General features: G+C 55.3%; 1 protein-coding gene across 1 annotated transcript; it reads right to left on the reverse strand.

The window, feature by feature from the left end:
* Positions 1-227: 227 nt before the first annotated feature.
* On the reverse strand, positions 228-22,302 carry LOC118261210 (scavenger receptor cysteine-rich type 1 protein M130-like). The gene is given in 13 exon segments (XM_050716759.1): positions 228-295; positions 1,902-2,054; positions 2,771-2,890; positions 3,541-3,681; positions 4,311-4,667; positions 5,285-5,599; positions 5,934-6,248; positions 6,331-6,415; positions 6,417-6,658; positions 6,767-6,974; positions 6,976-7,082; positions 7,435-7,620; positions 22,242-22,302. Coding segments are annotated over 13 exon segments (2,358 nt in total).
* Between the last annotated feature and the right edge of the window lie 1,103 nt (positions 22,303-23,405).

Genomic DNA, 23,405 nt, shown 5'->3' on the forward strand with positions numbered 1-23,405 from the left:
GTCAAAGGCTTTGCTGAAGTCTAAGTAGACTACATCAACAGCCCTTCCCTCATCTACCAGTCTGGTCATACGATCATATAACAGACCCCCACCACGATGTCATCCCTACAGGCCTTTCCCCTCATTCTTGTCCATTGACACGCAACTTTACCATTCCCAACCCCAAGCTCTTCAACATCAAAACACTCTTGAATATAAAGAGCCACACCACCACCCTTCCTTCCTTGTCAATCCCTTCTGAAGAGCTTGTAGCCGTCTATCACAGTACTCCAGTCGTGGGAGTGATCCCACCATCCTTCATTACAGCAACTAGGTCAGGGTTAGCCTGTCTCACAGTCGCTTCCAGCTCCTCCTGTTTGTTGCCCATGCTGCATTCATTGGTGTAGATGCACTTCAGCTGAGACATCTGCCTCACCCCCAGCTTCAGCATTGTTCCCCCAGGCACTTCTCTGGTGATCCCTGTTTTATCCCCTTCCCCCGTCATAGCTAAAGTTCTCTGGATGAGTCCTGCTAGCTCCTGTGCTAGGATTCATTTCCCCCTTGAAACTCTTTCAATCTCTATGGTTCTACTTAGAGAAGCTCATATGCAGCTGAGTTTTGCATTTGAGACCAAAACAGTGTTGTTAACAGACCAGTGTTTCACTTACTGTTGAACCATACCAATGGGTTCTCCATCTCATGCTGCCCCCCACGACATGTAGGTTGGGGGTATGCAGGACAATGCAATGGGACACAGCCAGGACAGCGGACCCAAAGGGATTAAATAGATGCTCCAATAGGTGTTCCAGCCCACCACCCCACTACGAAAAGCACCTCTCAGCCTGGAGCAGAGGAGCCTGCTGGGGAAGAGCTGGAGGGCTGTGGGGACCCACCAGCAGGAGCTGGGAGGGCAGTTTGGGTGCCAAGTCCTGCCCAAGGGTCCAACCTTTCTCCCCGTTCAGCTCCTGTAAGAGAGGTATCTCTGCCCATGGGTGCTGGGCAGGCATCCTTGGGCTCCATGGGGGCCCAAGGCAGCAGAGGGTGGGCATTGCCAGTGAGTGCCTCATGGGGCTTCACAGAGAGCCACTTTGTCTGGAAACTGCCTGCGGCTGGCAGGACGGAGATGTCTCTGTCAGTAGGAATAGTGTCCAGGGACCAGGGGCTCTGGCAGCCCCACAGCCAGACACTGATCCTGCTGGCCCTAAGACGTGACCCTCCCCAACCGCTGTGTTTCTGAGTTCTGCTCCCCTTCATCACCCTCAGGGAGACGCCCTGACACCTGGGCAGGGAAGCACTGGATCTGGGGCAAAGCCCCAGAGGGTTTTAATATAAACATTTGCCAACACACAGCATAATAACAGGGGAATACCAAGAGGGGAAATACCCATGTGTGTCTGCTGCCTGCTGGAAAAGGGAGACCGTTCCCTGGTGCTCACGGCTCTCCCAGTGGCACTGAGCTCTCCTCCCTCCTGGCTGCACCCAGCTGCTCGGCAGGGCTGGGCTCTGCTCGCCTGGGGCTCTGGGACCCTTGTGCATGGGGCTCTGCTGTCACATCCTGGGTGTCCTTGTGGGAGCGTGCCAGAGGCACCTCTTCAGCATCGTCATAGCCCATGCTTCCTGGGAAGGGGGACGAGGTCTCTCCCTCAGCTCCAGGGGCACCAGCACTCCTCCGGGAGTGCAGGCTTCCCCCTGTAAGCATCAAGGCAGGCTGTTGTGGTTGGTCCTGTAGGGAGCCCTTTGGGGCTGTACAACGCCTTCCTCCTCCTTGCCAGCCCTGAGACATTCGGCCCATTCTCCCAGCCCCCAGGAAATCTCCCAGGACAGGTTCCCCGTGCCGGGAGATCAGGCTCTCGATACAACATGGACTTGCCTGGCCCTGGGGTTGGCACCAAGGAAGCGGCAGCGCTGCATTGCCCTCTCACCTGTGGCTGCATCCCTGGGCCCATCTCCTTCCTCTGGAATCCCGGGCAAATCCCAGTCCCCCTGCCCAGGGACAGGATCCTCCCCAGGGTCAGAAACCTCCCCGGCATCATCATAGCCATCCACTGGGTCACCTCCGGGCAGGACAGGGACATCTGAAAGGAGAGGGCAGGTGGTGGCAGTGAGAAGAGACGTTCTGCAGAGCAGAGGATGGGAGAGTGTGCAGGGACACAGGGCTGACACGCTGCTGGAGTCAGGGCCACAGCAGAGCCTTCATCCTTCCAGCTCTGATGATGACACTCAGCAGCACTGCTGTCTGTCTATCTGCAGGGAGGAGAGATGGAAGCCCTTCCCTCCCCTCCCCCTCCAATCCCTGGGGCTGGCCCCAGACCATCCTCCTCCTCGCTGTGCCTGGGGTAGGGCTGCAGCTGGGTCAGGGCCCCCTCTGAAAAGGAGCCTACAGAGAGCTGCAGCGGGTGCTGTGGGATGAGCCCTGCTGCCCCATCTTGCGGTCAGCACTGCTGGGGAGGGGCACCCACAAAGCTGGGGCTGCGTGGGGAGGAGATCCCCAGCTCCTCTGGGACCAGACCCTTCTCAGAGAGCATCCCAGAACTGCCCTGGGACAGCCCCTTCGCTCAGCCCTTGGCTGTCCCCAGGGTGCAGGGCCAGGCAGAGAGGGGCTGTCCCCTCTGGGATGGGCAGAGCTGGTGGGGAGGAAGCTCCTCTGTGGGGACCAGCACCTGAATGCTCTCCCACAGAAATGAAAGCCCCAGCATTTCAGGGACCATGGGCAGGAGCTGCAGGGCACAGTCCTGGTCTGGGGCAGGGAGAAAGGGCCCTGCAGATGTGCCCCTGTAGGGGCTGCACCCACCTGAGAGACTGAACCTCGCCTGCTTCTCCCATGCCAGGCTGTAAGCGATCTCCTCGTACACGGCCTCAGGGAAGGGCTCCCCTAGCTCTCCCGGAGCCTGGGGACAGAGGCAGGGCTGGTCTGGGGATGGGCAGAGAGGGACAGGACCCCACTGGGCTCCCCCAGACCCATTCCCTGGGTCGGCACGGGGCTGTCCCCACAGCACAGCCCCACTGTGTTGTGTTGGCACTGCGGCCACAACGCCAGGGAGGGCAGCATCCCCATGGAGATGGTCTGAGGCAGTGCCAGCCTCGCACCATCCCTTTGGAGACAGCCCTTGTGCCCCTTTGTTCCCTGGGTCACATCCCAGTGCAGACCCTGCACCAACTCCTGCATTTCCCCTCCCCATGGAGCTGCTCCATCTCTGCCCCACGCGTCAATAGCACAGCCCGTGCCCTGTTGGGGGGTGGCTGATGGACCACATTGATGGGCCCTGCTGCCCCACGCTCCTCCTGCCAGTGCTGCCCAGAGCACTGCCAGCAGTGCATCCTCCCTGTCTCCCTCAGCCCAGCTCTCCCATTTCTCTCCTTCACCCAGGACTCATGTCCTTGAGGTCTGGGCTCTCTCCACCCCTTGCTGCTGGTGCCCCATGGTCTATCTGTCAGTCAGTGGGGCAGCACATGGGGCAGGGGGCAGCACACAGCTCTTCCTGTGCCCCTCACCAACACCCCCAGCACACCCAGCCCTGCCAGGAGGCATCTCCCCCCCAAGACCGCTGGGGAAGGACCCACCTCTGCGCTGAGCCCTGGCGCTTCGCACCTGCCCAGCCAGGAGGGCCAGGAGCAGGCAGAGGAGGGCCCCCAGGATGATGCAGATGATGACAGGCACTGAGAGTCTCTCACTGCTGGTGGTCAGAGGGCCCCGGGGGGGATCTGCATGGGCAGGAACATGGCAGGGGCAGCATCAGGCATGGGAGAGGTTGGGGGTGGGACATGCCACTACTGACCACACAAGGCAGCAGGGCTGCAGGTGCTGGGGGGGTCAGGGCTGGGTGAAGGGGCAGCTCCCACCCTGCTGGGTATGTCACAGACTTCCCCCAGCTCCCTCGATTTCCTGGGAGTCTCACAGCCCAGCAAGGGAGCCCCTTCCCCTGGCTGTGGGTCACAGCCTGGCCATGGGCAGACCCAGCCCCGGGGGAAGAATAACTTACCTGCTTGTGAGGGGGGTGTTGCTGTCCTGGGTGCAGCTGCAGGGCAGGAGAAGGAGAGCCAGGCTGAGAGGCTGGGGCTGCAGTACCAGGCAGCCTCCCTGGCAGATGGCCCCAACATGTGCCACGTGAATTGTCCCTCCTGCGGGGCTGGGCAGGGTGGCAGGGACAGGGCCCAGCACCACTGCTCTGGGCTGTTCACAGGACAGTGCAGGCAGTCCAGGGGATGTGCGGGGATGTCCAGCCCCACAGAGGCTGCTCCCCACCCACCAACAGCCTCCCACTCTGCAGGGACACTCTTGATTGTGAACACTCTGGGGCCATGCCGGGATCCAGCAGGGCAGACGCCCAAGCCAGCTCTTTGCCAAGCCCCCAGCGATGTCTCCCAGCCCCACTGCTCACCTGAGCAATGCACAGCCGCATCTTTCTTGTGCTGGCAGGCACCGCTGTCCCCTGGCTGGGCCCAGCAGTCCTGCAGAGACAGCTCCGTCCCCCTGCACTCCATCAGCCAGATGGGGCCCGTCCCCTCTCCAAAGGCAGCCTGGCCCAGGGCATAGACCGCGGGGCCACAGCCCAGCTGCCTGCACGCCACCTCAGCATCCCACATGTCCCAGGCATTGTCACACAGCGTCCCCCAGGCGCCGCGGTGCCAGACCTCCACTCTGCCCAAGCAGCCGTCCTCACCTCCCACGGTGCGGATCTTCTCCCTGTCTGGGAAGGCAGAGACCTCCCATTGCACCAGGAAAACTAGGACAGCCCTGCCAGGTGAGGGTGGCATGTGCAGGCGCAGCTCCCTACCTGTGCACCTCGTGGAGTTGGGGCATGCAGCCACCTGTGGCCTTTCTGTCCATGTCCCAAAGGAAAGAGAAGCTGGGCTGAAGGGACTGCTTTGGGGGTCGTGCAGGAGACAGCAGGGCTGACCTCTGCTCACACGTCCCCGTGCTGCCTGGATCAGGGCAGCAGCAGAACCCCGTTCATTCAGGGGATACGCACGGCACTGTGGGGGGGACCTGAGTGCGCATCCCCACAGGGTCCCTGGTTCACGGAGCAGCAGGAGGCTTTCCCTGGATGGAGGACTCCTTCAAGCCCTGCATGGTCTCCTCTGAGACCTTGCCTGGAGATGCCTCTGCATCCCCCAGGGGCTGCTGGCAGCCTGGCTGTTGACTGCTGCTGGTGGACGTGGGTGGCTCCGAAAGCTGAAATCACCTTTGTGCCACCAGCAGCAACAGGGTCTAATGCAGGAAGTCAAAGCCCCTCTGGGTTCCTTCTCTGCATTTCACCATACCCAGTGGGGAGGAGGACCTGGTGCCTTGATGAATCAGATTTACCATTGCAGGTGATGTGGGCCTCGTCTCGGAGGTCATCACACGACTGCGGATGCCAGGGATCAGAGGGACACTGCCAGAAGGAGCTGTTGCTCTTCCCACACTCCACATGATCCAGCCACGCGGTGCCAGGCAGCTTGGCATAGCTTGAGGTTGTTTCCTGGTTCCCTTCATTCCCACAGCCCAGCTCCTTGCACACCAGTGACACCGACTCGGTAGTCATCGAGTTGGAGCAAACGCTGCCCCACGTCCCGTTGTAGAAAACCTGCAGGCGCCCGGAGCAGCCGTCGCTGTTCTCCAGCCTCAGGGCCATGAACTCTGGAAGGAGGGAAGGCCCCAGGGGGAACAGGCTGGTCTGGGGCTGGGGGAGCAGAGGCTCCTCTGCACCCCAGGCGCTCAGGTATTTGGAGGCACAGCCAGCGAATCCCTCCTGCATCTGGGGGCAGAGAGGTCTCTGACATACACCGCTGCCCTCCCCGCTCACTGTCAGGGTGAATGGACTCCCCAGGGACCCTGGGGTCTGTGTGAGGTTTCCCCAGGATGGGCTTGGGCAGGGGATCCAATGCAGCCAGGGATGGCATCGGCCCTGCCCAGCTCTGTCCTCATCCCATCCTCCCAGGCCCCAGCTCCCAGCCCCACTCCCAGCACAGACCTGAGCAGATGACTCCTGCGTCCTCTTTGTGCCCGCAGTCGTGCTGCCCCCAGGCCTCGGCAGGGCAGTCCCAGAGAGCAGCTTCGGCCCCGGAGCAGTTGACGCTGTCCAGCCAGATCTGCCCGGAGCCCTCCCCGAACCGAGCGGAGCCAGCTGCCTCCACGGCCCCTCCGCAGCCCAGCTGGCGGCAAACGACGGCGGCGTCGGCCAGGTCCCAGGCGTCGTCGCAGACGGTGCCCCAGCGCCCCTGGTAGTAGATCTCCACTCTCCCGGCACAGCGCCCGGCCCCATCTGCCAGCCGGACCCGCCAGCTCCCTGCAGCAGGGAGAAGCCCTGGCCATCAGGGGCTGGCTGTCTGCCCAGCCCCACACCTTGGGGACGTGCAGCATCCACTCACCCCGGCACACGGCCCCCACATCCTCCATGATCCCTGTTGCCATTGCGCTCTCAGGCAGGGAGGTGTTGCAGAGGCTCAGGTTAGTCCTCTTGCCCTGTGCACCGCACCCCGTGCAGCCCCACGGGGCCCAGCCCTCGCTCGGCTCTCACAGGGGTGTAGGCTGCCTCTGCCTCTCCGCACTGCAGTTGCCGGCACACCACGCTGGCCTCCTGCATGTCCCACTGCTCATCCAGGACTCTGCCCCACATCCCGTGCTGGAAGACCTCCACGCGCCCGTCGCACCGGCTCCCTCCGCCCACCAGCCGCAGGGACATGGGGCGAGCCAGCCCTGGTGAGAGCAGAAATTCAGCCAGGCGCTGCCATGGGGTCCCCAGCTTTGGGTGGCCTTGTCACGCACCAGGGGCAAATGGACTTTGCAGCACTGCCCAGCACTCACCTGAGCAAATGACAGCAGCAGCGTTCTCGTGGGAGCACGACGAGGCCCCCAGGGCAGTCACCGGGCACTGCCCCAGGTGGGCTTCAGTCCCGTCACAGTGGAACGAGTCTCTCCAGATGGGGCCGGTTCCTCTCCCAAAATGCCCTCCTCCAGGAATGGACTCAGCAAAGCCACAGCCGAGGTGCCGACAGAGAACGTGGGCGTCCTGAGAGGTCCCAGCGGGAGGCACAGAGGGTCCCCCACGTCCCCAGCACCTCGACCTCCACCCTGCCTGCACACACTGTGCTGCCATTCACCAGCCTGAACCCTGTGTACTCTGGGGACAAAGGAGGGTGAGAGAGGTTGCATTTGTGCTCTTGCTCCCACAGGAGCTGCAGGAGAGGCCAACGGGACAACGTGCCTTTCTCCTCCTGCAGCACTCTTTTAGGGCTGCAGACCACCAGCTCACCCCACCTGTCCCCCACCCAGCACAGACCAGTGCCCACCCTGCTCTTCTGCCCCCACCACAGACCCCGTGGGCACCATCCCACCCCGAGTCCTTACGTGTGCAGGTGACATGAGTGCCATTGCCGTGCGTGCAGGGCTGTTCCTTGGGGGCCCCCCAGGGGCAGAAGGAGGATGGATGGATTCATTCCCCACACACTGCAGCTCTCTGTCCCAGACAGAACCGGCCCCTTCTCCCACGTGAGCTGCCCCATGCACGGACAGGGCTGTGCCGCACTGCAGCTCCCTGCAGACCACCTCGGCAGCTTTGGCACCAAAGTGGGAGTCACAGACAGCTTTCCACTGGTCCCTGTCGTAGACCTCCACACTTCCTGAGCAGGGGCTGTCCCCTCCGACCAGCCGGACAAATCCTGCAGCAACCAAGGAGACCTGTGAGTTCCCAGAGCCCTCTGGCACTTCCATGCCCACCTCCCACCTCGTCCCTAAGGTGGCCACATGCAGAGCCCCACGGCCAGCCCAGCAGCTCTCAGTGGGTGCTGATGGCACAAAGAGGTCAGGGCCCTGCTGCTGCTCCTCAGAAACCAGCCCAGCACCCATGGGCTGCCCTCTCTCCCAAGCCTCCAGCCACAAGGCACTGCTCAGACAAACTGCTGCTGCCCGGAGCCCCTGGGCTGCCTGGCCCCAGACCCAGCACTGCAGCACCCGCAGCACGTGGGCCCAGGGAAATGGGCCCAGGCACTGGGGGCTGCTGCAGCCTTCTCTACCCCGCCGGGCTCAGGCCAGGCTGAGGAACCCCTTGGAGCTGCCAGAAAAGCCTCCTGTTCCCAGGGGCTGCTGGGGCTCTTGGGGAGCTGCTGTTAGATGGGGCACATCTGTGGAGCAGGTAAAGGGGGGTCCTCAGGCAGGGACAGAGTATGGTGCCGGGCATGCACGTCCCCAGCCACCAGCTGGGCAGAGGGCAGGAGAGCAGGCAGAGAGCAGCCCTGGGCTGACATGAGCTCCCGGTGCAAAGGCAGGCACTGAGGAGAGCCAGGAGGTGCTGGCACAGCCCCTGGGGCACAGGGCAGGCAGGAGACACTGGGCAGTGGGTCAGCATGGCCTGGAGGGGCCGTGTCCCTTGGAGCTGCCTCTCATGGTGTGACCCTGGGACACGAACAAGGTGCCACTTGCCACCCCGGTCCTCCGCCCAAGCCCAGTGCTCCTGCCCTCTGAGCAGCCCCTCTGCTTTGGCCGAGCTTCTCTTGTCTGCTGGGGGTACAACCCAAAAGGCCTGGGCCATTGCACGCCCTTCCCTGAGGCTGCTGGTGGCTGGGGGAGTTGCTCTAGATTCCCCTGGCATAGGGACCAGCCTGCCAGACAGGGCCTGGGCGAATGGGAGGAGAAAGATGGGAACCAGCCAGCACAATGGGGAAGGGTGGGGGCTTTCCTCTCCCAGCCCCTGGGCACCTCCCCAGGGTTGGCTGCTCCAGCTCAGGGACAAGGCGGGGTTTGGGTATCTGGGCTGGGCTCCACTGGGCTTTTCCCAGGGACGTGGGACAACAGCAGTGACAGACCCAGCTCATCAGTGCCGTGACCCATGAGCTGTTACCCTTTTCCCCTGTCCCATCCCCAAAATGTGGGGAATGGGCTGAGCCTTTACCTGAACATATCACTCCAGCATCCAAATTGTGAGAACAGTAGGATTCACCACGACCTTCGTTACTGCAGTCAGACAGGGCAGACTCGGTGCCATGACATTCAACATATACCATCCAAATGGGGCCAGATCCTGCCCCAAAGTATCCATACTGAGGAGCTTCAAGAGGAACCCCACAGCCCAGCTTGCCTACAAACCACTGCAGCATCGTTCTTGTCCCACCAACGACCACACACGGTCCCCCATTGGTCCTGGTGTTTCACCTCCACTCTCCCAGCACAGCGCCTGCCACCATTCGCCAGCCTCACCTCCGCAGCCCCTTCAAACACCAACACAGGAAGGGTCAGGAGTGCTTCGAGCCCCACACTGAGGGTCTGAGATTGTCCCGGGATCAGGCACAGTCACAGACCCCAGGGTGGGAGCCCTGTCCTGCATGGCCTGTCACTGGGGTGGTGCGGGGGTCTTTCCTCTCCCCATGGGATGAACTGGGCTGGGGGTGCCCAGCTTCAGCCCTCTTGCACCATTCACTGCCACACAGCCCTCAGCACCTCCTCCCACACCAGTGGTTCCCTGCCCCTGCCCATGCCCACCTGTTTACCACCCCCAGCCCGTGCACAGGGCTCCCACTCCTCCCCAGCCCAGGAGCCCCTGAACAGCCCCATGTTCCTTGACCCATACTTCTCCCTGTCCATCACCTGCACCAGGAACGTCCAAAACACACCAAAGCCTTTGGGGCTTCCTATCTGTCCAGGGGGCACTGAGTCAAACACAACATTCCCCCCCTACCTGCATCCCCTCCTCATCCCTGCTGTCAGCCCAGCCTCTGCATTTGGCCAGGGCCCCCAGGAAGGACACCTCTCTGACACCTCTGGATGCAGACGCCCCAGTCCCCTTCTCTCTATGGGGCACAACCTGCCCTCCTGGGGTCAGGGTTTCCTCCGATTCCAGGGGAAGGGAGCGGCACACAACACCTCTGGGGCACCCCAGACAATAGATGTGCCCTGGAGATCGCTAAGGGCCACTGTTACCACCTGGGCCTCCTCCAGCTCCAGAGGTAAAGTCCTGGGGAAAAAGGGGTCTCAAAAGGGTACACGAGGACACGGTGTCTGGAAATGCAGACAGGCATGGGCTGCCCAAAACACGGGAGCTGTGGAAATGGATTACCCCCTCCCACCCAGACAGGCACAGATTAAAGCACAGGGCTGAGGGACTGAGAACCTTCTGCCTCTCATTTCAGTGGTGCCTGGAAAGCAACCCCACTCCCAGAGGGATCCTGATGACCCCACTGCTGCTGAGGGGGTCCCAATGACTCCGCTGCTGCCCTGCTGGCCCCAGGCTGTGGAACAAAGCACTTACCTCTGCAAAGCTGCATCCAGAGGAGCAGCCACAGCACCCAAGTGGACAGGAGTCCCTCTGTCCCCATCCTGAGGCTCCTGCCCTGACAGCACGGCCCTGCTGCTGGAGCTCCTTCGGACCCACAAGGCAGTGGAGGTGATGAGGGAGCAATATATCTGTGCAGATGCTGTCCCAGCTGCAGGAGGAGCCAATCGAAGCAGCAGGCACCTTTTTAGACGTTATCGGCACTTATCTCCCCTCCGACGCAGCCCAGCTCTCCAATGAACTTCTCCAGCGCTCTTCATGACCATATATGAGGGACGGCTCCGCTGCGGGTCTCACGTCACTGCGGTGGGAGATCATCGTGGGGTAGGGCTGGGTGTGGGGGCAGATGGGTCTGACAGCCCTTGCAGCCCGCTGTGGGGACCGCGAGCACGGAGCATCTCCTAAGCTGTAGCGTCCAAGAGCCCAAGGTGCGATTGTCCGGCCGTCCCTGCGCCATGGGATCCACGGGGCTGGGCCTGCAGCGGGGCTGTGTCAGGCTGGGAAGGGACCAGCCCCTGCCCCTGCTACAGCCCCCGCTGTGCTGGCAGCAGCAGCTGGGAAAGGCCCTTGGGCAGGGCCCGAGCCCCATGCCGGGAGCGCTGGCTGGCCCGTCCCTCCCCGGGGAGCCTCCTGTGGGGTCCTGGCAGCAGCCAGAGCTGGTGCAGGGCCTGCCCTGGCAGCAGAGCTGCAGCCCAGAGCCTCAGGCGTCTCCCTGGCTCTCAGCGTGTCACCCAGGGGCCGTTATTCCCCGCGGCGGGTCGGGAGCTGGAGCCTGCCTGCCACTGCAGGTGCACAAACCGCAGCCCACGTGACATGGCGCCCGGGCAGGAAGGCGGTGGTTTCCTCCTGGCCCCGTGCCCAGGCACAGGCCCTGCGGTGTCTCCCAGCCTCCTCACAGCACCAAGCCTGGCAGGGTTCAAGAAGTGTTTGGACAATGCTCTCAGACATATCGTTTATTTTATATATATATATATAATTTTTAAATATATATACATTTTATAAATATATATAAAAATATTATATATATATTATATTATTACATTATATATTATTATATTATATTATATTATATTACATTATATTACACTACATTACATTATATTATTATTGTATGTTATAGATTTTATCTTTATAATATATATTTAAATTACATTTTATATATACTATATTATATACAGTACATTATTATACTTTATATATTAGATTAGATTATATATATTATTTTATATATATTATTATATATTGCATATTATTTTAAATATATATTATAATACAATATTATAATATATTATATTTTTATATATTATAGTTTATATTATATTATATTATGTTGTATTATGTTATATTATATTATTATATACATAATTTCTATTTTTATAAATATATGTATTTTATATTTTTATTTTTTTATATTTTTAATGCATATTTATACTCTTTATAGTTTTTTAGATACGAATAGTTTATTTTTTAGTCTGGAGGTTGGAGTTGGACTCACTGATCATCAATTCTTTCCAACTCATGATATTTCATTATTCTGTCAAACCCAGCTCCAGGTGATGCCATAGCATCCTCACCTGCCATGGGCCTGCTCCTGGCCTGTATTCAGACAGCAATGACCTCACAAACACCTACACAAGTTCTTGGCCTGCTCCAGGCCTGCCAGCTCCTCAGGCACCAGTGACCTCACAGGTACCTGTACAATCCATGGGCCTTGCCCTGACCTATCAGCTAATTGATCACCAATGAGCTCCCCACAGACCCACACAAGCCATGTGCTTATTCCTGGCCTACTGGCTTCTCAGGCACCAGGGTCCTCACAGCATCTAGCACAGGCCATGTTTGCTCTCAGCCAGTTAGTCACACAGGCACCACTGGCATCCAAATGGCATTCACAGGCCAGGGGCCTGCTCCTGGCCTATCAGCTCCTCAGCTGACCATGACCTCATAAGCACGTGTTGCCTAATGGAAGGTGTCCCTGCCTGTAGCAAGGGGGTTGGGACTAGATGGTCACTAGGGTTCTTACAACCCAAACCATTCTATGATTCTGTGATTCTCTGATATTCGTGCAGCCACTGAACTAAGCACCACATAGACATGGATTTCGGGAGCAATCAAGCATGGGGTACCATCACTGACGTGACATCATAACCTCCCAAACACCCACTTAAGCCATGTGCTTATTCCTGGCCTACTAGCTTCTCAGGCACCAGGGGCCTCACAGTGTCTAGCACAGGCCTGTCAGCTACTCAGGCACCACTGGCATCACAGGAACATTCACCTGCCATGGGCCTGCTCCTGGCCTATCAGATCTTCAGCTGACAGTGACCTCGTAAGCACATATGATCTGTTGGAAGATGTCCCTGCCCATGATGGGGTGGGGTGGGGGGCTGTGCTGGAACTACATGATCCTTAAGGTCCCTTCCAACAGAAAACATTCTATGATTCTGTGCTGCCTAGAAGGGAACAGTCAGTTTCCTGGTCCTGCTGGCCACCCTAGTTCTCATGCAGGCCAGGATGCCATTGGCCTTCTTGGCCACCTGGGTACACCACTGGCTCATGTTCAGCCAGTTGTTGACCAGCACCCCCAGGTGCTTTTCTGCTGGGCAGCTTTCCAGCCACTTTTCCCCAAGCCTACACCAGTGCTTGGGGTTGTTATGACCCAAGGGCAGGACCCAACACTTACCATTCTTGAATGTCATGTGATTGAACTCAGTCCATCAATCTAGCCTTTCCAGGTCCCTCTGCAAACTTTTCCTACCCTCAGGAAGATCAGCTGTCCCAGCTAACTTGTTATCATCTGCAAATGTGCTGAGGGTGCACTTATTCCTCTCATTCATACCATCGATCAAAATAGTAAACAAAACTGGACCCAGTACTGAGGCCTGGGGAATGCCACTGGTGACCATGCACCAGCTGGACTGAACTCCCTTCACTCAGGCTCTTTGAGCATGGTCATCCAGACAGTTCTTCAAGCAGCAAGCTGTACACTTGTCCAAGCCAGGAGCGGCCAGATGGGTTGTCATTCTGCAGGGCTGCTGCTGCTGAGTCCACACGGAGAAGATGTAGCTCCTTCTTTTATGTTTTTTCTAATGCCCTGTGCTCAGTCCTTTCAAACCAACTAAGCATGAATCTGGTGCTTGTGATGAGCTGGTGCTCAGCTCGTGTTCCAGTTACTTGCTAGCATGTATCATTGTCGCTGAGTTTGCACAGCACTGTCATTCTTGCATTCCCTTTTGTCTCTGTTTGCTTGAGTTTGCGGTGTCGATGGTAGTTCAGGAGTACTGGAGGGGTGGCTGTGAGGAAGCATGAGGCTGCATCTCTCATGGTGGGACTTTGGTCTGCCTACACAGTGCAGTGACTCAAGCTGTGACACAGCCAGGAGTTCTACCCTTTGAGGGAATCCCAAATGTAGTTCCTTCCTGAAGGGCTATGCCGTCCTGAGTCCTGTTCTTGCCTATGCAGCACCTGTCAAATGGTCAATTGAAGTCTGTCCTCATAAGAAAGACCCCATCCCTAGGGGCTACCTAGGAGTTTGCACCAAACCCAACCCCCTCCCCCCCCCCCCCCCCCATACACACACACTCCAGAGTGACAGGGACTGCACTACCACATGCCAGCTCTGCACACCCACGCCTTTCCCGACCAGACACATTGGGTGACACACACCCTGGCCATACCAGGACCAAGGGGAAACCTTGGAGGTACTGCATCTTGGCTCAGGGCATGTGCTAACCTTGCTCTGGGCTGGAAAGCTCCCCAAAGTGCTCAGCGCAATATTTCCAGCCTGTGGAGTCCCAGTACAGCTACTCAAGTGAATGGGTTCCCAGTGCAGCTACTGGAGGGAGTGGGGATCTTCAACCGCATGCCTTGGAGGAAGAATGTCACATGTTCCAAAAACCAGCTACTGCAGGGCACTGGTGTGACAGTGGGCACGTGTGTGTTCATGTATATGAACAGAAAGGACCAAGTGCCAGGTGCTGCAAGTGGGGTGTGTGCCTGTGCCTTCCCCAGACCAGATGCACATGGGGTCTGCAGGTATATTCACCAGCAAAGAAACTACCTCCCAGAGAAGAATGTGGTTGGACCTCACACCAACCACTGTTGTGCAGTAGACCTGCAGCAGCTTTGTTCAGGACCTCGATGGTGTCCCCTGCTGTCCTGAGAGGTATGTGAGCACTCAGACGATGTCCTGCAGAAGAGGAGCCTCAGCAACCCTCAGGACCATCTGGATAGCCAGAGAATGAGGGTGGGAGTAATGGGCAGGCCTGAAGCATGTCTTTGTATCGTGAAGATGTTTTGTCTTTTTAATTCTTTTTAATTATTATTATTATTAATATTTATTTTTTTTCTTTTGTTTTGTTTCAAAGAGAAGCAAGGCATGATGTGGAGACAGTCCTGTGGAGATCTTTGCCATGAAGAATGGTCTGATCCTCCCATACCAGGCAGAGCATCTGTTCCCAAGAGTATGGGAAGTCAGGAGCAGGCACAAGGCAGACGTGTTTATGGGAGATCCTCCTGCCAGCAGTGAAGTTGAGAGATGCTTTGGCAGGAATTCCTGTGCTCTGAGAGGAAGAAGTCAATTCCTGTTGGCAGAAGGTTAGTGCCACTGTTCAGGGGTACCTCCCCTCTCCTCTACAGCCACTGCTACAGATGCTGTTGGAAACCTGTGAGTGGCCTCAGTGGGGCCAAAAGAGCAGCTGGGAGGGGCAGCAAGGCACAGAGAGCAGAAGGTGCCAAGGGCAGGAAAGGTGCTGAACCTGCCCTTCCATTGGCAGCAGATGGAGCAGGACACAGCAATGGCTGGTGGCTAAAAGAGGGAAGTCCCCAGAGCATGGTGGTGGCATCTGGAGCCCAAGCTGGCTTCCCAGCAGATGTTATATTCCTCCCATCTGAATGAGATGGAGGTGCTGATGCAGGGGGAAGCACCATGCTTTCCCAAAATCTGCTTCAGCACTGGAAAGAGGATTGTCCAATGCTGCCACTTTCCATTTCCTCTGGGAATGGGCCCAGCTCAATGAGAGGCTTGATGCAGGAGGAGGGCCTGCTGGGCCACGTTGCCTGTAGTTACCTTCTGGAGCAAATATTTGAGACGGAGCCACAAGCACAGTGGAGCCATGGGTACATGAGCTCTTTCACAGAGGGTTGGTGCACAGGAGATGGTGGGGATTCAAATCCCAATGGAGGTGCATAAGATAAATCCCAGTATTGAAGCCTTTAAGTTCCCGGGAGCAGATTCAGCTTGTTCTGGGAGCTCCTTGGTTGGATCTCATGGGAAACAGCCCAGGAGGTCGAAGAGGCCTTAGCCAGCTGCTTCATCTTCAAGGAGAACCTCCTCCAAGCACAAGAACCATCCAGGCTATTACGGATATAATCAAGCACACATGGCTCAAGGCCAGCCCACGTCCTTTTTCCACCCTTGGCACTGCAGTCTCCTGTGCCTGAGCCTGCCCACTTGTCTTCCTCACAGTCCCATTTGCACTGGAAGCCCACACAAAATCCCAACATTCCTACCCTCAGGCTGGCACCCACCCTCATCCCGTAGCCTGGCCATCCATAGAGGCACCAGACACGCAGTGTACAGGCCAGGGCATGGGTTTGCACCCCCTAATCCTGCAGGTGCTCCTTGACCGTTCGCAGAGCTGTTCTGTCTTCTTCCAGCCTTCCCTGGTCCTTGTCCCTCTGATCTCCCCATGCTCAGGGGAGAGCATCCCCAGGCTGGGCACAGCTTTTCCCAGGGAAGTCCTGGAGGAGCTGCTCCCACTGAGCCTCTACCACTGCCCTGGCTACCTGAGCTTGGTGGACCTGAGTGGAAGGTCTTGGATGGCTGAAGGGGGCCGGGCTGCTCAGGGGGAGCACAGACACCTTGTCTGTTCATGCAGGGATGCAGCTTGGAGAGCCAGAACTCAGCTGGAAATGGAACCAGTGAGGGATGCAGAGGGTAGCAAGAAGGCCTTCAGTAAGTGTGCTAGCAGCAAGAGGAAGGCAAAGAAAAATGTGGGCAAACTGATCAGGAGGAACAGGACCTAGTGACCAAGGACCTGTGGAGACACTCTCAGTGAGCTCATTGGACATATGCAGCTATGGGATGTGATGAGCTGCAGCCCGGGGTGCTGAGGGTGTTGGCCGACATCATTGTGTCTGCTTCTGTCACCTGGGATAGGCTGTGGTGGTCAGGGAGGTTTTTGATGCTTGGGACAAGGGATGTCCTGGCCATCTTCAGAAAGACCAAGAAGGAAGGCCAGGGGAACTACAGGCAGGTCAGCCTCCCCTCAGTCCCTGGGAAAGTGATGGAGCAAATCCTCCTGGAAGCAATTTCCAAGCACCTGAAGGATGAAGAGAGGACTGGAAACATCTGGTGTGAACTCAACAAGAGCAAATTGTGCAGCTTGAATGCCTTTTAGGATGACAGACCCTTTGAATGAGGAGTAGCAGGAGGCTGCAGTAGTCTTCAGCAGTTTGATGAAATGGGCCAACCAGAACTCCACAAAGTTCAAGCAAGACAAATGTGATGGCCATTTTGCCACTGCACTGGAACAACTCCATGCAACAGCCCAGGCTGCGATGACCAGTTGGCAAGCAGCACTGCAGAAAAGGCCCTTTGGGTCTGGGCAGACAAGTGGGACAGAAGGGAACAGTGTACCTTTAGAGTGAGGATGTCCATGTGCATCCTTGGCTGCATTAGCAAAACCACAGCCATCAGGGAAAGGGAAATCACCCTTCCTCTCTATTTGGAACTCTCTGAGAAGGGGCTTCAATTAGAGACAACCTTTGGCAAGAGCTATGGCCCATGCAGTCTAAGTGAGTGTCGATACAAAACTGGTATGTTCTTCAGTCATAATGGTAGTGGAGCTGGGTAACAAACTTGTTCCTGCACGTGCACCCATTGTACGGAAGTCATAACTTTTTGTTTGTTTGTTTTGAAAAAACCACCCTGTACTCGGTGCTGGTGAGGCCAGGGGAGGTTTAGGTTGGATATTAGGAAGAACTTCTTTACTGAAAGGGTTGTTAGGCATTGGAATGGGCTGCTCAGGGAAGTGGTGGAGTCAAAATCCCTGGAGGTATTTAAAAGTCATTCAGATGTAGAGCTTACTGATATGGATTAGTGGAGAACTTGCTAGTGTTAGGTCATAGGCTGGACTAGGTGATTTTGGAGGTCTTTTCCAACCTAGATGATTCTGTGATTCTGTGAAAATATTGTTTCTATCTTAGGGCATTTGGGAAACACTCACAGTTAGCACCCCGCTGAAATTACTTTGGAATCCAGTCTTCTTTCTATTAGGAAGATGCATCTGGTGAGGACATGCCACAGGGATTACACTTGCCCCAGCACAGCGTGAGCCCTTCTGTGGGGTGCATTCCCAGGCCGGTGCTCCAGGCCAGTGCTCAGGTCCAGCTGTGGGCTGAGGACCATAAAAGCTCATCTCCAAGGACAGCCTGGCCAGGGTGTCCTGGGTCCGTGCAGGCAGGATGCAGTGACCAGCTCCAAGCAGAGACATGCCCTGTGAATCCCTGCACGGGCTCAGAGAAGGGCACACAGAGACACCTCTTCACCCAGGAGAGAGGGGTGGTGGCAGTGCTCCTGGGCTGCCACTGGGCAGAGCTGGGATCTGTACAGTGAGAAGAGAAGGGGTAGGGAAATGTCCCCCGCAGCACAGTCCCCATGGCAGCCCATGGGCTAGGAGAAGGTCACACAGGACTGGCTATTGTGATGGATGTGCTCAAGTCCCTGACCAAACTGGAGGTAATTTAATTCAGGCTCCAAAGGAAGTAAAGGCCTCGACCCTGACCAGGCCATGAACGTCTTTAATTCTAGCCTGTTCTTTGACTACCCCCACAGGAACAGGTTGCACCATGTACTTTGATGTTCATGAGTTTGGAAACCAGACCATCAATCATGCAATTCCCGTATGAATAGCAGCAGGTTCTTTCAAGACTAATTTCTCAAGGAACAAAAGAATTTGTAGGTACAAGGAGTCTGATGCTTATTTTTCTCATCTTTCATAACCTGATCACAAGACAACCAGTTTAAATTTCTTGACCCCTTCCTGCTAAGCAGCTGTCTGCACAGCAGTGATCTCCCCTTGAGCTGGGACATGTCTCATGACTACTCCTTGAGTTTGAGACACCCCTTACTAAGCGCCGATCTTTGGTAAGGATCTCAGGAGGACTCTAGAGATGTTGGGGGCTGTGCAGGGAGAAAATTGGAAGGGCCAAATCCCAACTGGAGCTCAACCTGACTACTGCTGTTAAAGACTCTCTCTCTCTCTCTCTCTATATATATATACATATTTATAAAGGCATAAACTAGAACAGGAGGACTAAGGAGAATGTCCACTCTTTATTTGATGTAGAAGGAACCGTAGTGACATGAGATGAGCAAAAGGCTGAGATACATAATGTCTTTTTTTTTTTGCCCCAGTCTTTAGCAGCAAGAACAGTTGTTCTCCGGGGACTCAGACACCTGAGTGGGTAGATAGGGATGGGGAGCAGAATGAAGCCCTCCTAATCCAGTGAGGAAATGATTAGCTTCCTGCTAAACCAGTTAGAATTATGCAAGTCTACAGGGCTGGATGGGATCCACCTGAGGGTACAGAGGGAGCTGGCCAAAATGTTTGCCAAGCCGCTTGCGATCCTTTATCAGCAGTCCTGCCTATTTGGGGAAGTCCCAGTCGACGGGTGGCTAGCAAATGTGACACCCATCTACAAGAAGGGTTAGAAGGAGGGTCCGGGAAACTACAGGCCTGTCAGTCTAACCTTGGTGTCAGGGAAGCTCATTGAGCAGATGATCCTGAGTGCCATGTGGCACCTACAGGGTAACCAGGTGATCAGGCCCAGTCAGCATGGGTTTATGAAAGGCAGGTCCTGCTTGACAAAGCTGATCTGCCTCTGCAGCAAGGTGACACGCTCAGTGGATGAGGGAAAGACTGTGGATGTGTTCTACCCAGACTTCAGTAAGGCTTTTGACACTGTTTTCCACAACATTTACCTGAAGAAACTGGCTGCTCATGGCTTGGATGGGTGTATGATTCTTTGGGTTAAAAGTTCAATGGGTGGCCAGGCCCAAAGACTTATGGCAAATGGAATTAAATCCAGTTGGAGGCCAGTCACTAGTGGTGTCTCCCAGGGCTAAGTAGTGAGGCAACTTCTCTTCAAAATCTTTCTCAATGATCTGGATTTGAGATTGAAGAGATTGAAGAATTCAATTCAATTCAATTCAATTCAAGAGATTGAATACACCCTCAGTAAGTTTGCAGATGACACCAAGTTAGGTGTGAGTGTTGATCTGCCTGAGAGTAGGGGTAGGAGAATCTGGACCAATGGTCTGAGGCCAACTGTATGAGGTTCATCAAGGCTAAGTGCTGGGCCCTGCACTCAGGGCATAACAACCCTATGCAATGCTACAGGCTGGGGGAAGAGTGGCTGGAAAGTTGCCTGGCAGAAAGGAACTGGCGGTATTGGTCAATAGCCGGATGAATATGAGCCAGCAGTGTGCTCAGGTGGCCAAGAAGACCAACAGCATCCTGGCTTTTATCAGAAATAGGGTGGCCAGCAGGGCTAGGGAAGTGGTTGCCCCTCTGTACTCAGCTCTGGTGAGGCTGCACCTCGAGTACCGTGTTCAGTTTTGGGCCCCTCACTACAAGAGGCCCTACTATCAAGGCCCTCTTGTAATTTAAAAATGCCACGCCTTGTCCTGTCACTATACACCCAAGTAAAGCGTCTCTCCACTGCTTTCTGGTAGGCCCCCTTTATATATCAGAAGGGCACACTAAGGTCTCCTCAGAGACTTCTCTTCTCTAGGCTGGAGAACCCCACCTCTCCCAAGCTTTCTTGATAGGATAGTCTTTCCAGTCCTGTGATGATTTTTATGACCTTCTATCATAGGTCTACTTCTTTCTTACACTGGGCCCTAGACCTGGATGCAGTACTCCTGGTGGGCTCTCACACAGGTGGAGCAGAGGAGGAGAAGCACCTACCTAGACATGCTAGCTACACTACTATGATGCAGCCCAGGATATGATTGTCTTTCTGGGATGGAAGTGCACGTTGCCAGCTTACATCCAACTTTTCATCTACCAATATCCCCGAGTCCTCCACAGGTCTGCTCTCAATCCAGTCATCAGCTGGTCTGTATTGATATTGGGGAATGCCCTGACCAAGGAACAGGACCTTGCACTTGGACTTATAGAACTACAGTTTGTAGTTCCCAGGGGTTGTCCTTTTTAGCTATTTAAAAAAATGGGTGTTATATTTCCCCTTTTTCAGCCTTTTGAGACTTTGCATGATGACAACAACTTTTCAGATATGATGGTTAGTGGCTTAGGAACTTCATCTGCCAGTTCCCTCAGGACCCTGGAATGCACCTGATTGGGTCCTATGGAGTTGTGCACCTTCAGGTTCCTCAAGTAGTTTCAAACCTGTTCTCTGTCTACTATGAGTGGACTTTACTCCCCCAGTCCCTGCCTTGACATTCTGTGACTGGAATGAGACGGTGAAACTGAATCCAAAAAGTTGTTGAGTACCTCAGCCTTTTCCATGTCAGTTGTAGCCAGGTCCCCTATGCCACTCTTTATGGAGGGTACAATTTCTTTGCTGCCGTATATATCTGCAGGAACTCTTTGTTACTCTTTGCATGCCTAGCCAAGTTTCTCTCTATCTGTGCCTTGGCTTTCCTGATCGATACACCCCTGGGCCATACCCCTATAATCTTCCAAGCTTGTATGTCCCTGCCTCCACTGCCTTTCCTTTTCCTTTCTGTGCTTTAGTTTTATTAAGCGGTCCTGACTCAGCCATGCTGGTCTCCTGCCTCCCATGTCTGATTTCTTCACTGCCCCCAGGAAACATGGGCAGTGTCCTCAGGATACCCCTTCTGTTCCAGAGTTGCTAGTAGGGAGGCCAGATCTTGTACAGGAAGGAATAACCAATTGGTACAAATATCTACAGGAAAAGACACACTCTGGGAACCGATGCAGAGAAGGGGAAGCAGGTTCTTGTGGATGGTACAAGGTTCCTTGTGGTAAATTTCTCACTGCTCACTCCTCTCCTGGAACTCATGGTTCCTCAGACATTAGATGTGGGAGTTCAATGTCAGAGACATCATCAAGTACAGTACGGCCAGCACTCGATCTGATGATGAGAAGCAGCTGGAGTGTACCTTTCAGGGAGGAAAGAATGAGCTGCTGGCAAACAGGCAGTCTACGGACAAGTGAGGGAGACATAGAGAAAAAGCTTGGTGTTGACCGCAGGCTTCTGCACTGAAGACATCCTTTTATAATGAATAGAAGAAACAGAGGAGGCCACCTGCCATTTGACAACAGGCACATTTACATAAGGCCTCTGAGTCAGTCTGACTGGGTTCCTGTCCCTGCAGAAATGAAATGAATTCAAGCACTTGTGTACAACCATGGTTATAAATAACAGAATGCCCCAAAGCACAACATTTGTCTGAGATCAATCAGAGATCATCCTGTGGAGAGAGACAGGCACTTTATTTCTTCTTAACTACCACCAGTAGGATCAGTTTCTTCAGTGCCCCTTTGATCTCCTGGTTCCTCATGCTATAGATGAGGGGGTTCACTGCTGGAGACACCACTGAGTACAAAACTGTCACCACCAGATCCAAGGATGGGAAAGAGATGGAGGGGGGCTTCAGGTAGGCAAACATGACAGTGCTGAGAAACAGGGAGACCACAGCCAGGTGAGGGAGGCACGTGGAAAAGGCTTTGTGCCGGCCCTGCTCTGAGGGTATCCTTAGCACAGCCCTGAAGATCTGCACATAGGACAGTACAAGGAAAACAAAGCACACAAAGAGTAAACATGCTGTAACCACAATAAGCCCAGCCTCTCTGAGGTAGGCATCTGTGCAGAAAAGCTTGAGGATCTGGGGAATTTCACAGAAGAACTGGTCCACAGCATTGCCATGACAGAGTGCGAGTGAAAATATATTGGCAGTGTGCACCATGGCATTGAGAAAGCCACTGCCCCAGGCAGCTGCTGCCATTTTGACACAAGTTCTACCACCTATGAGTGTCCCGTAGTGCAGTGGTTTGTAGATGGCAACATAGCGGTTATAGGCCATGACGGTGAGAAGAAAATACTCTCCTGAAATCAAAAAAACTAGCAGAAAGACCTGGGCAGCACATCCCGAATAGGAGATGGTCCTGGTTTCCCACAAGGAGTTGGCAATAGCTTTGGGGAGAGTGGTGGAAATGGAGCCCAAGTCAAAGAGGGAGAGGTTGAGGAGGAAGAAGTACATGGGGGTGTGGAGGCGGTGGTCGCAGGCTATGGCCGTGATGATGAAGTCCGTTGCCCAGGAGGGCAGCCAGGTAGATGCCCAGGAAGAGCCCGAAGTGCAGGAGCTGCAGCTCGCGTGTGTCTGCAAATGCCAGGAGGAGGAACTCTGTGGGGAAGCTGCTGTTGGACATTTTCTACCTGTGGGCCCTGATGACTGTCCCAAGAGGAAAAGACAAGGAAGAGTTAGGACAGATTTCTCTGCACAAAACCAAAGCCATTTCTCATAGACACTCCCCAACAGCATGTCCACCCTCTGTATTTCTTGTCAAGACCTTGCCGCAGTTCCCTGCCTGGAGTTATGCTTTCTGCTGCCTGAGTATGCCAAGAGAAGCAGGGCCCCCCCTCCCCATCATCTCCCCTGGGGAGTTTGCTTTGAAATCCTGATCGTTTCCAGGGCACTCATGCTCAACACCTGTGAGTCCTGAGATGCAAAGGATTTGCAGTGGCTCAGTGCAGGGTGAGGCAAGTTGGTTTGTCCATTGGTGTTCTTCCCAGCTGTCCCGTGCTTGCTCCTTCTTGATATGGAGGGGGATTACAGTCCTGTGTCCCCCTGAGAAGAAACCAAACACCTCTGAGAGCACAGGCAGATCCACTGCAGATAACTGAGTGCCTCACCCTGCCTCCAGGTACCTGAGCAAGGTCTCAGCACCCCACTGCTAGCCAAGGAGTTCCTTTCACCACCTCAACAGCCTTTTCCTGCCCATAGCATTTCAAGCACTTCTCCATCAGGTAAAGCAGAGCTGCTACGGGAGGGATTGCAAGTCTGGAGGGCAGCTCACAGCTTGGAAGGACATCTCAAGGACTTAGTCAGGTGTCCTAATGAGGATATATCTGGTGAAGGGACAGTAAGGTCTTTTCTCACCCCCACTATCTGCATTGCCAGAGTCC

This window comes from Cygnus atratus, unplaced genomic scaffold (genome assembly GCF_013377495.2).
Source record: "Cygnus atratus isolate AKBS03 ecotype Queensland, Australia unplaced genomic scaffold, CAtr_DNAZoo_HiC_assembly HiC_scaffold_34, whole genome shotgun sequence".
Classification (NCBI taxonomy): Eukaryota; Metazoa; Chordata; class Aves; order Anseriformes; family Anatidae; genus Cygnus; species Cygnus atratus.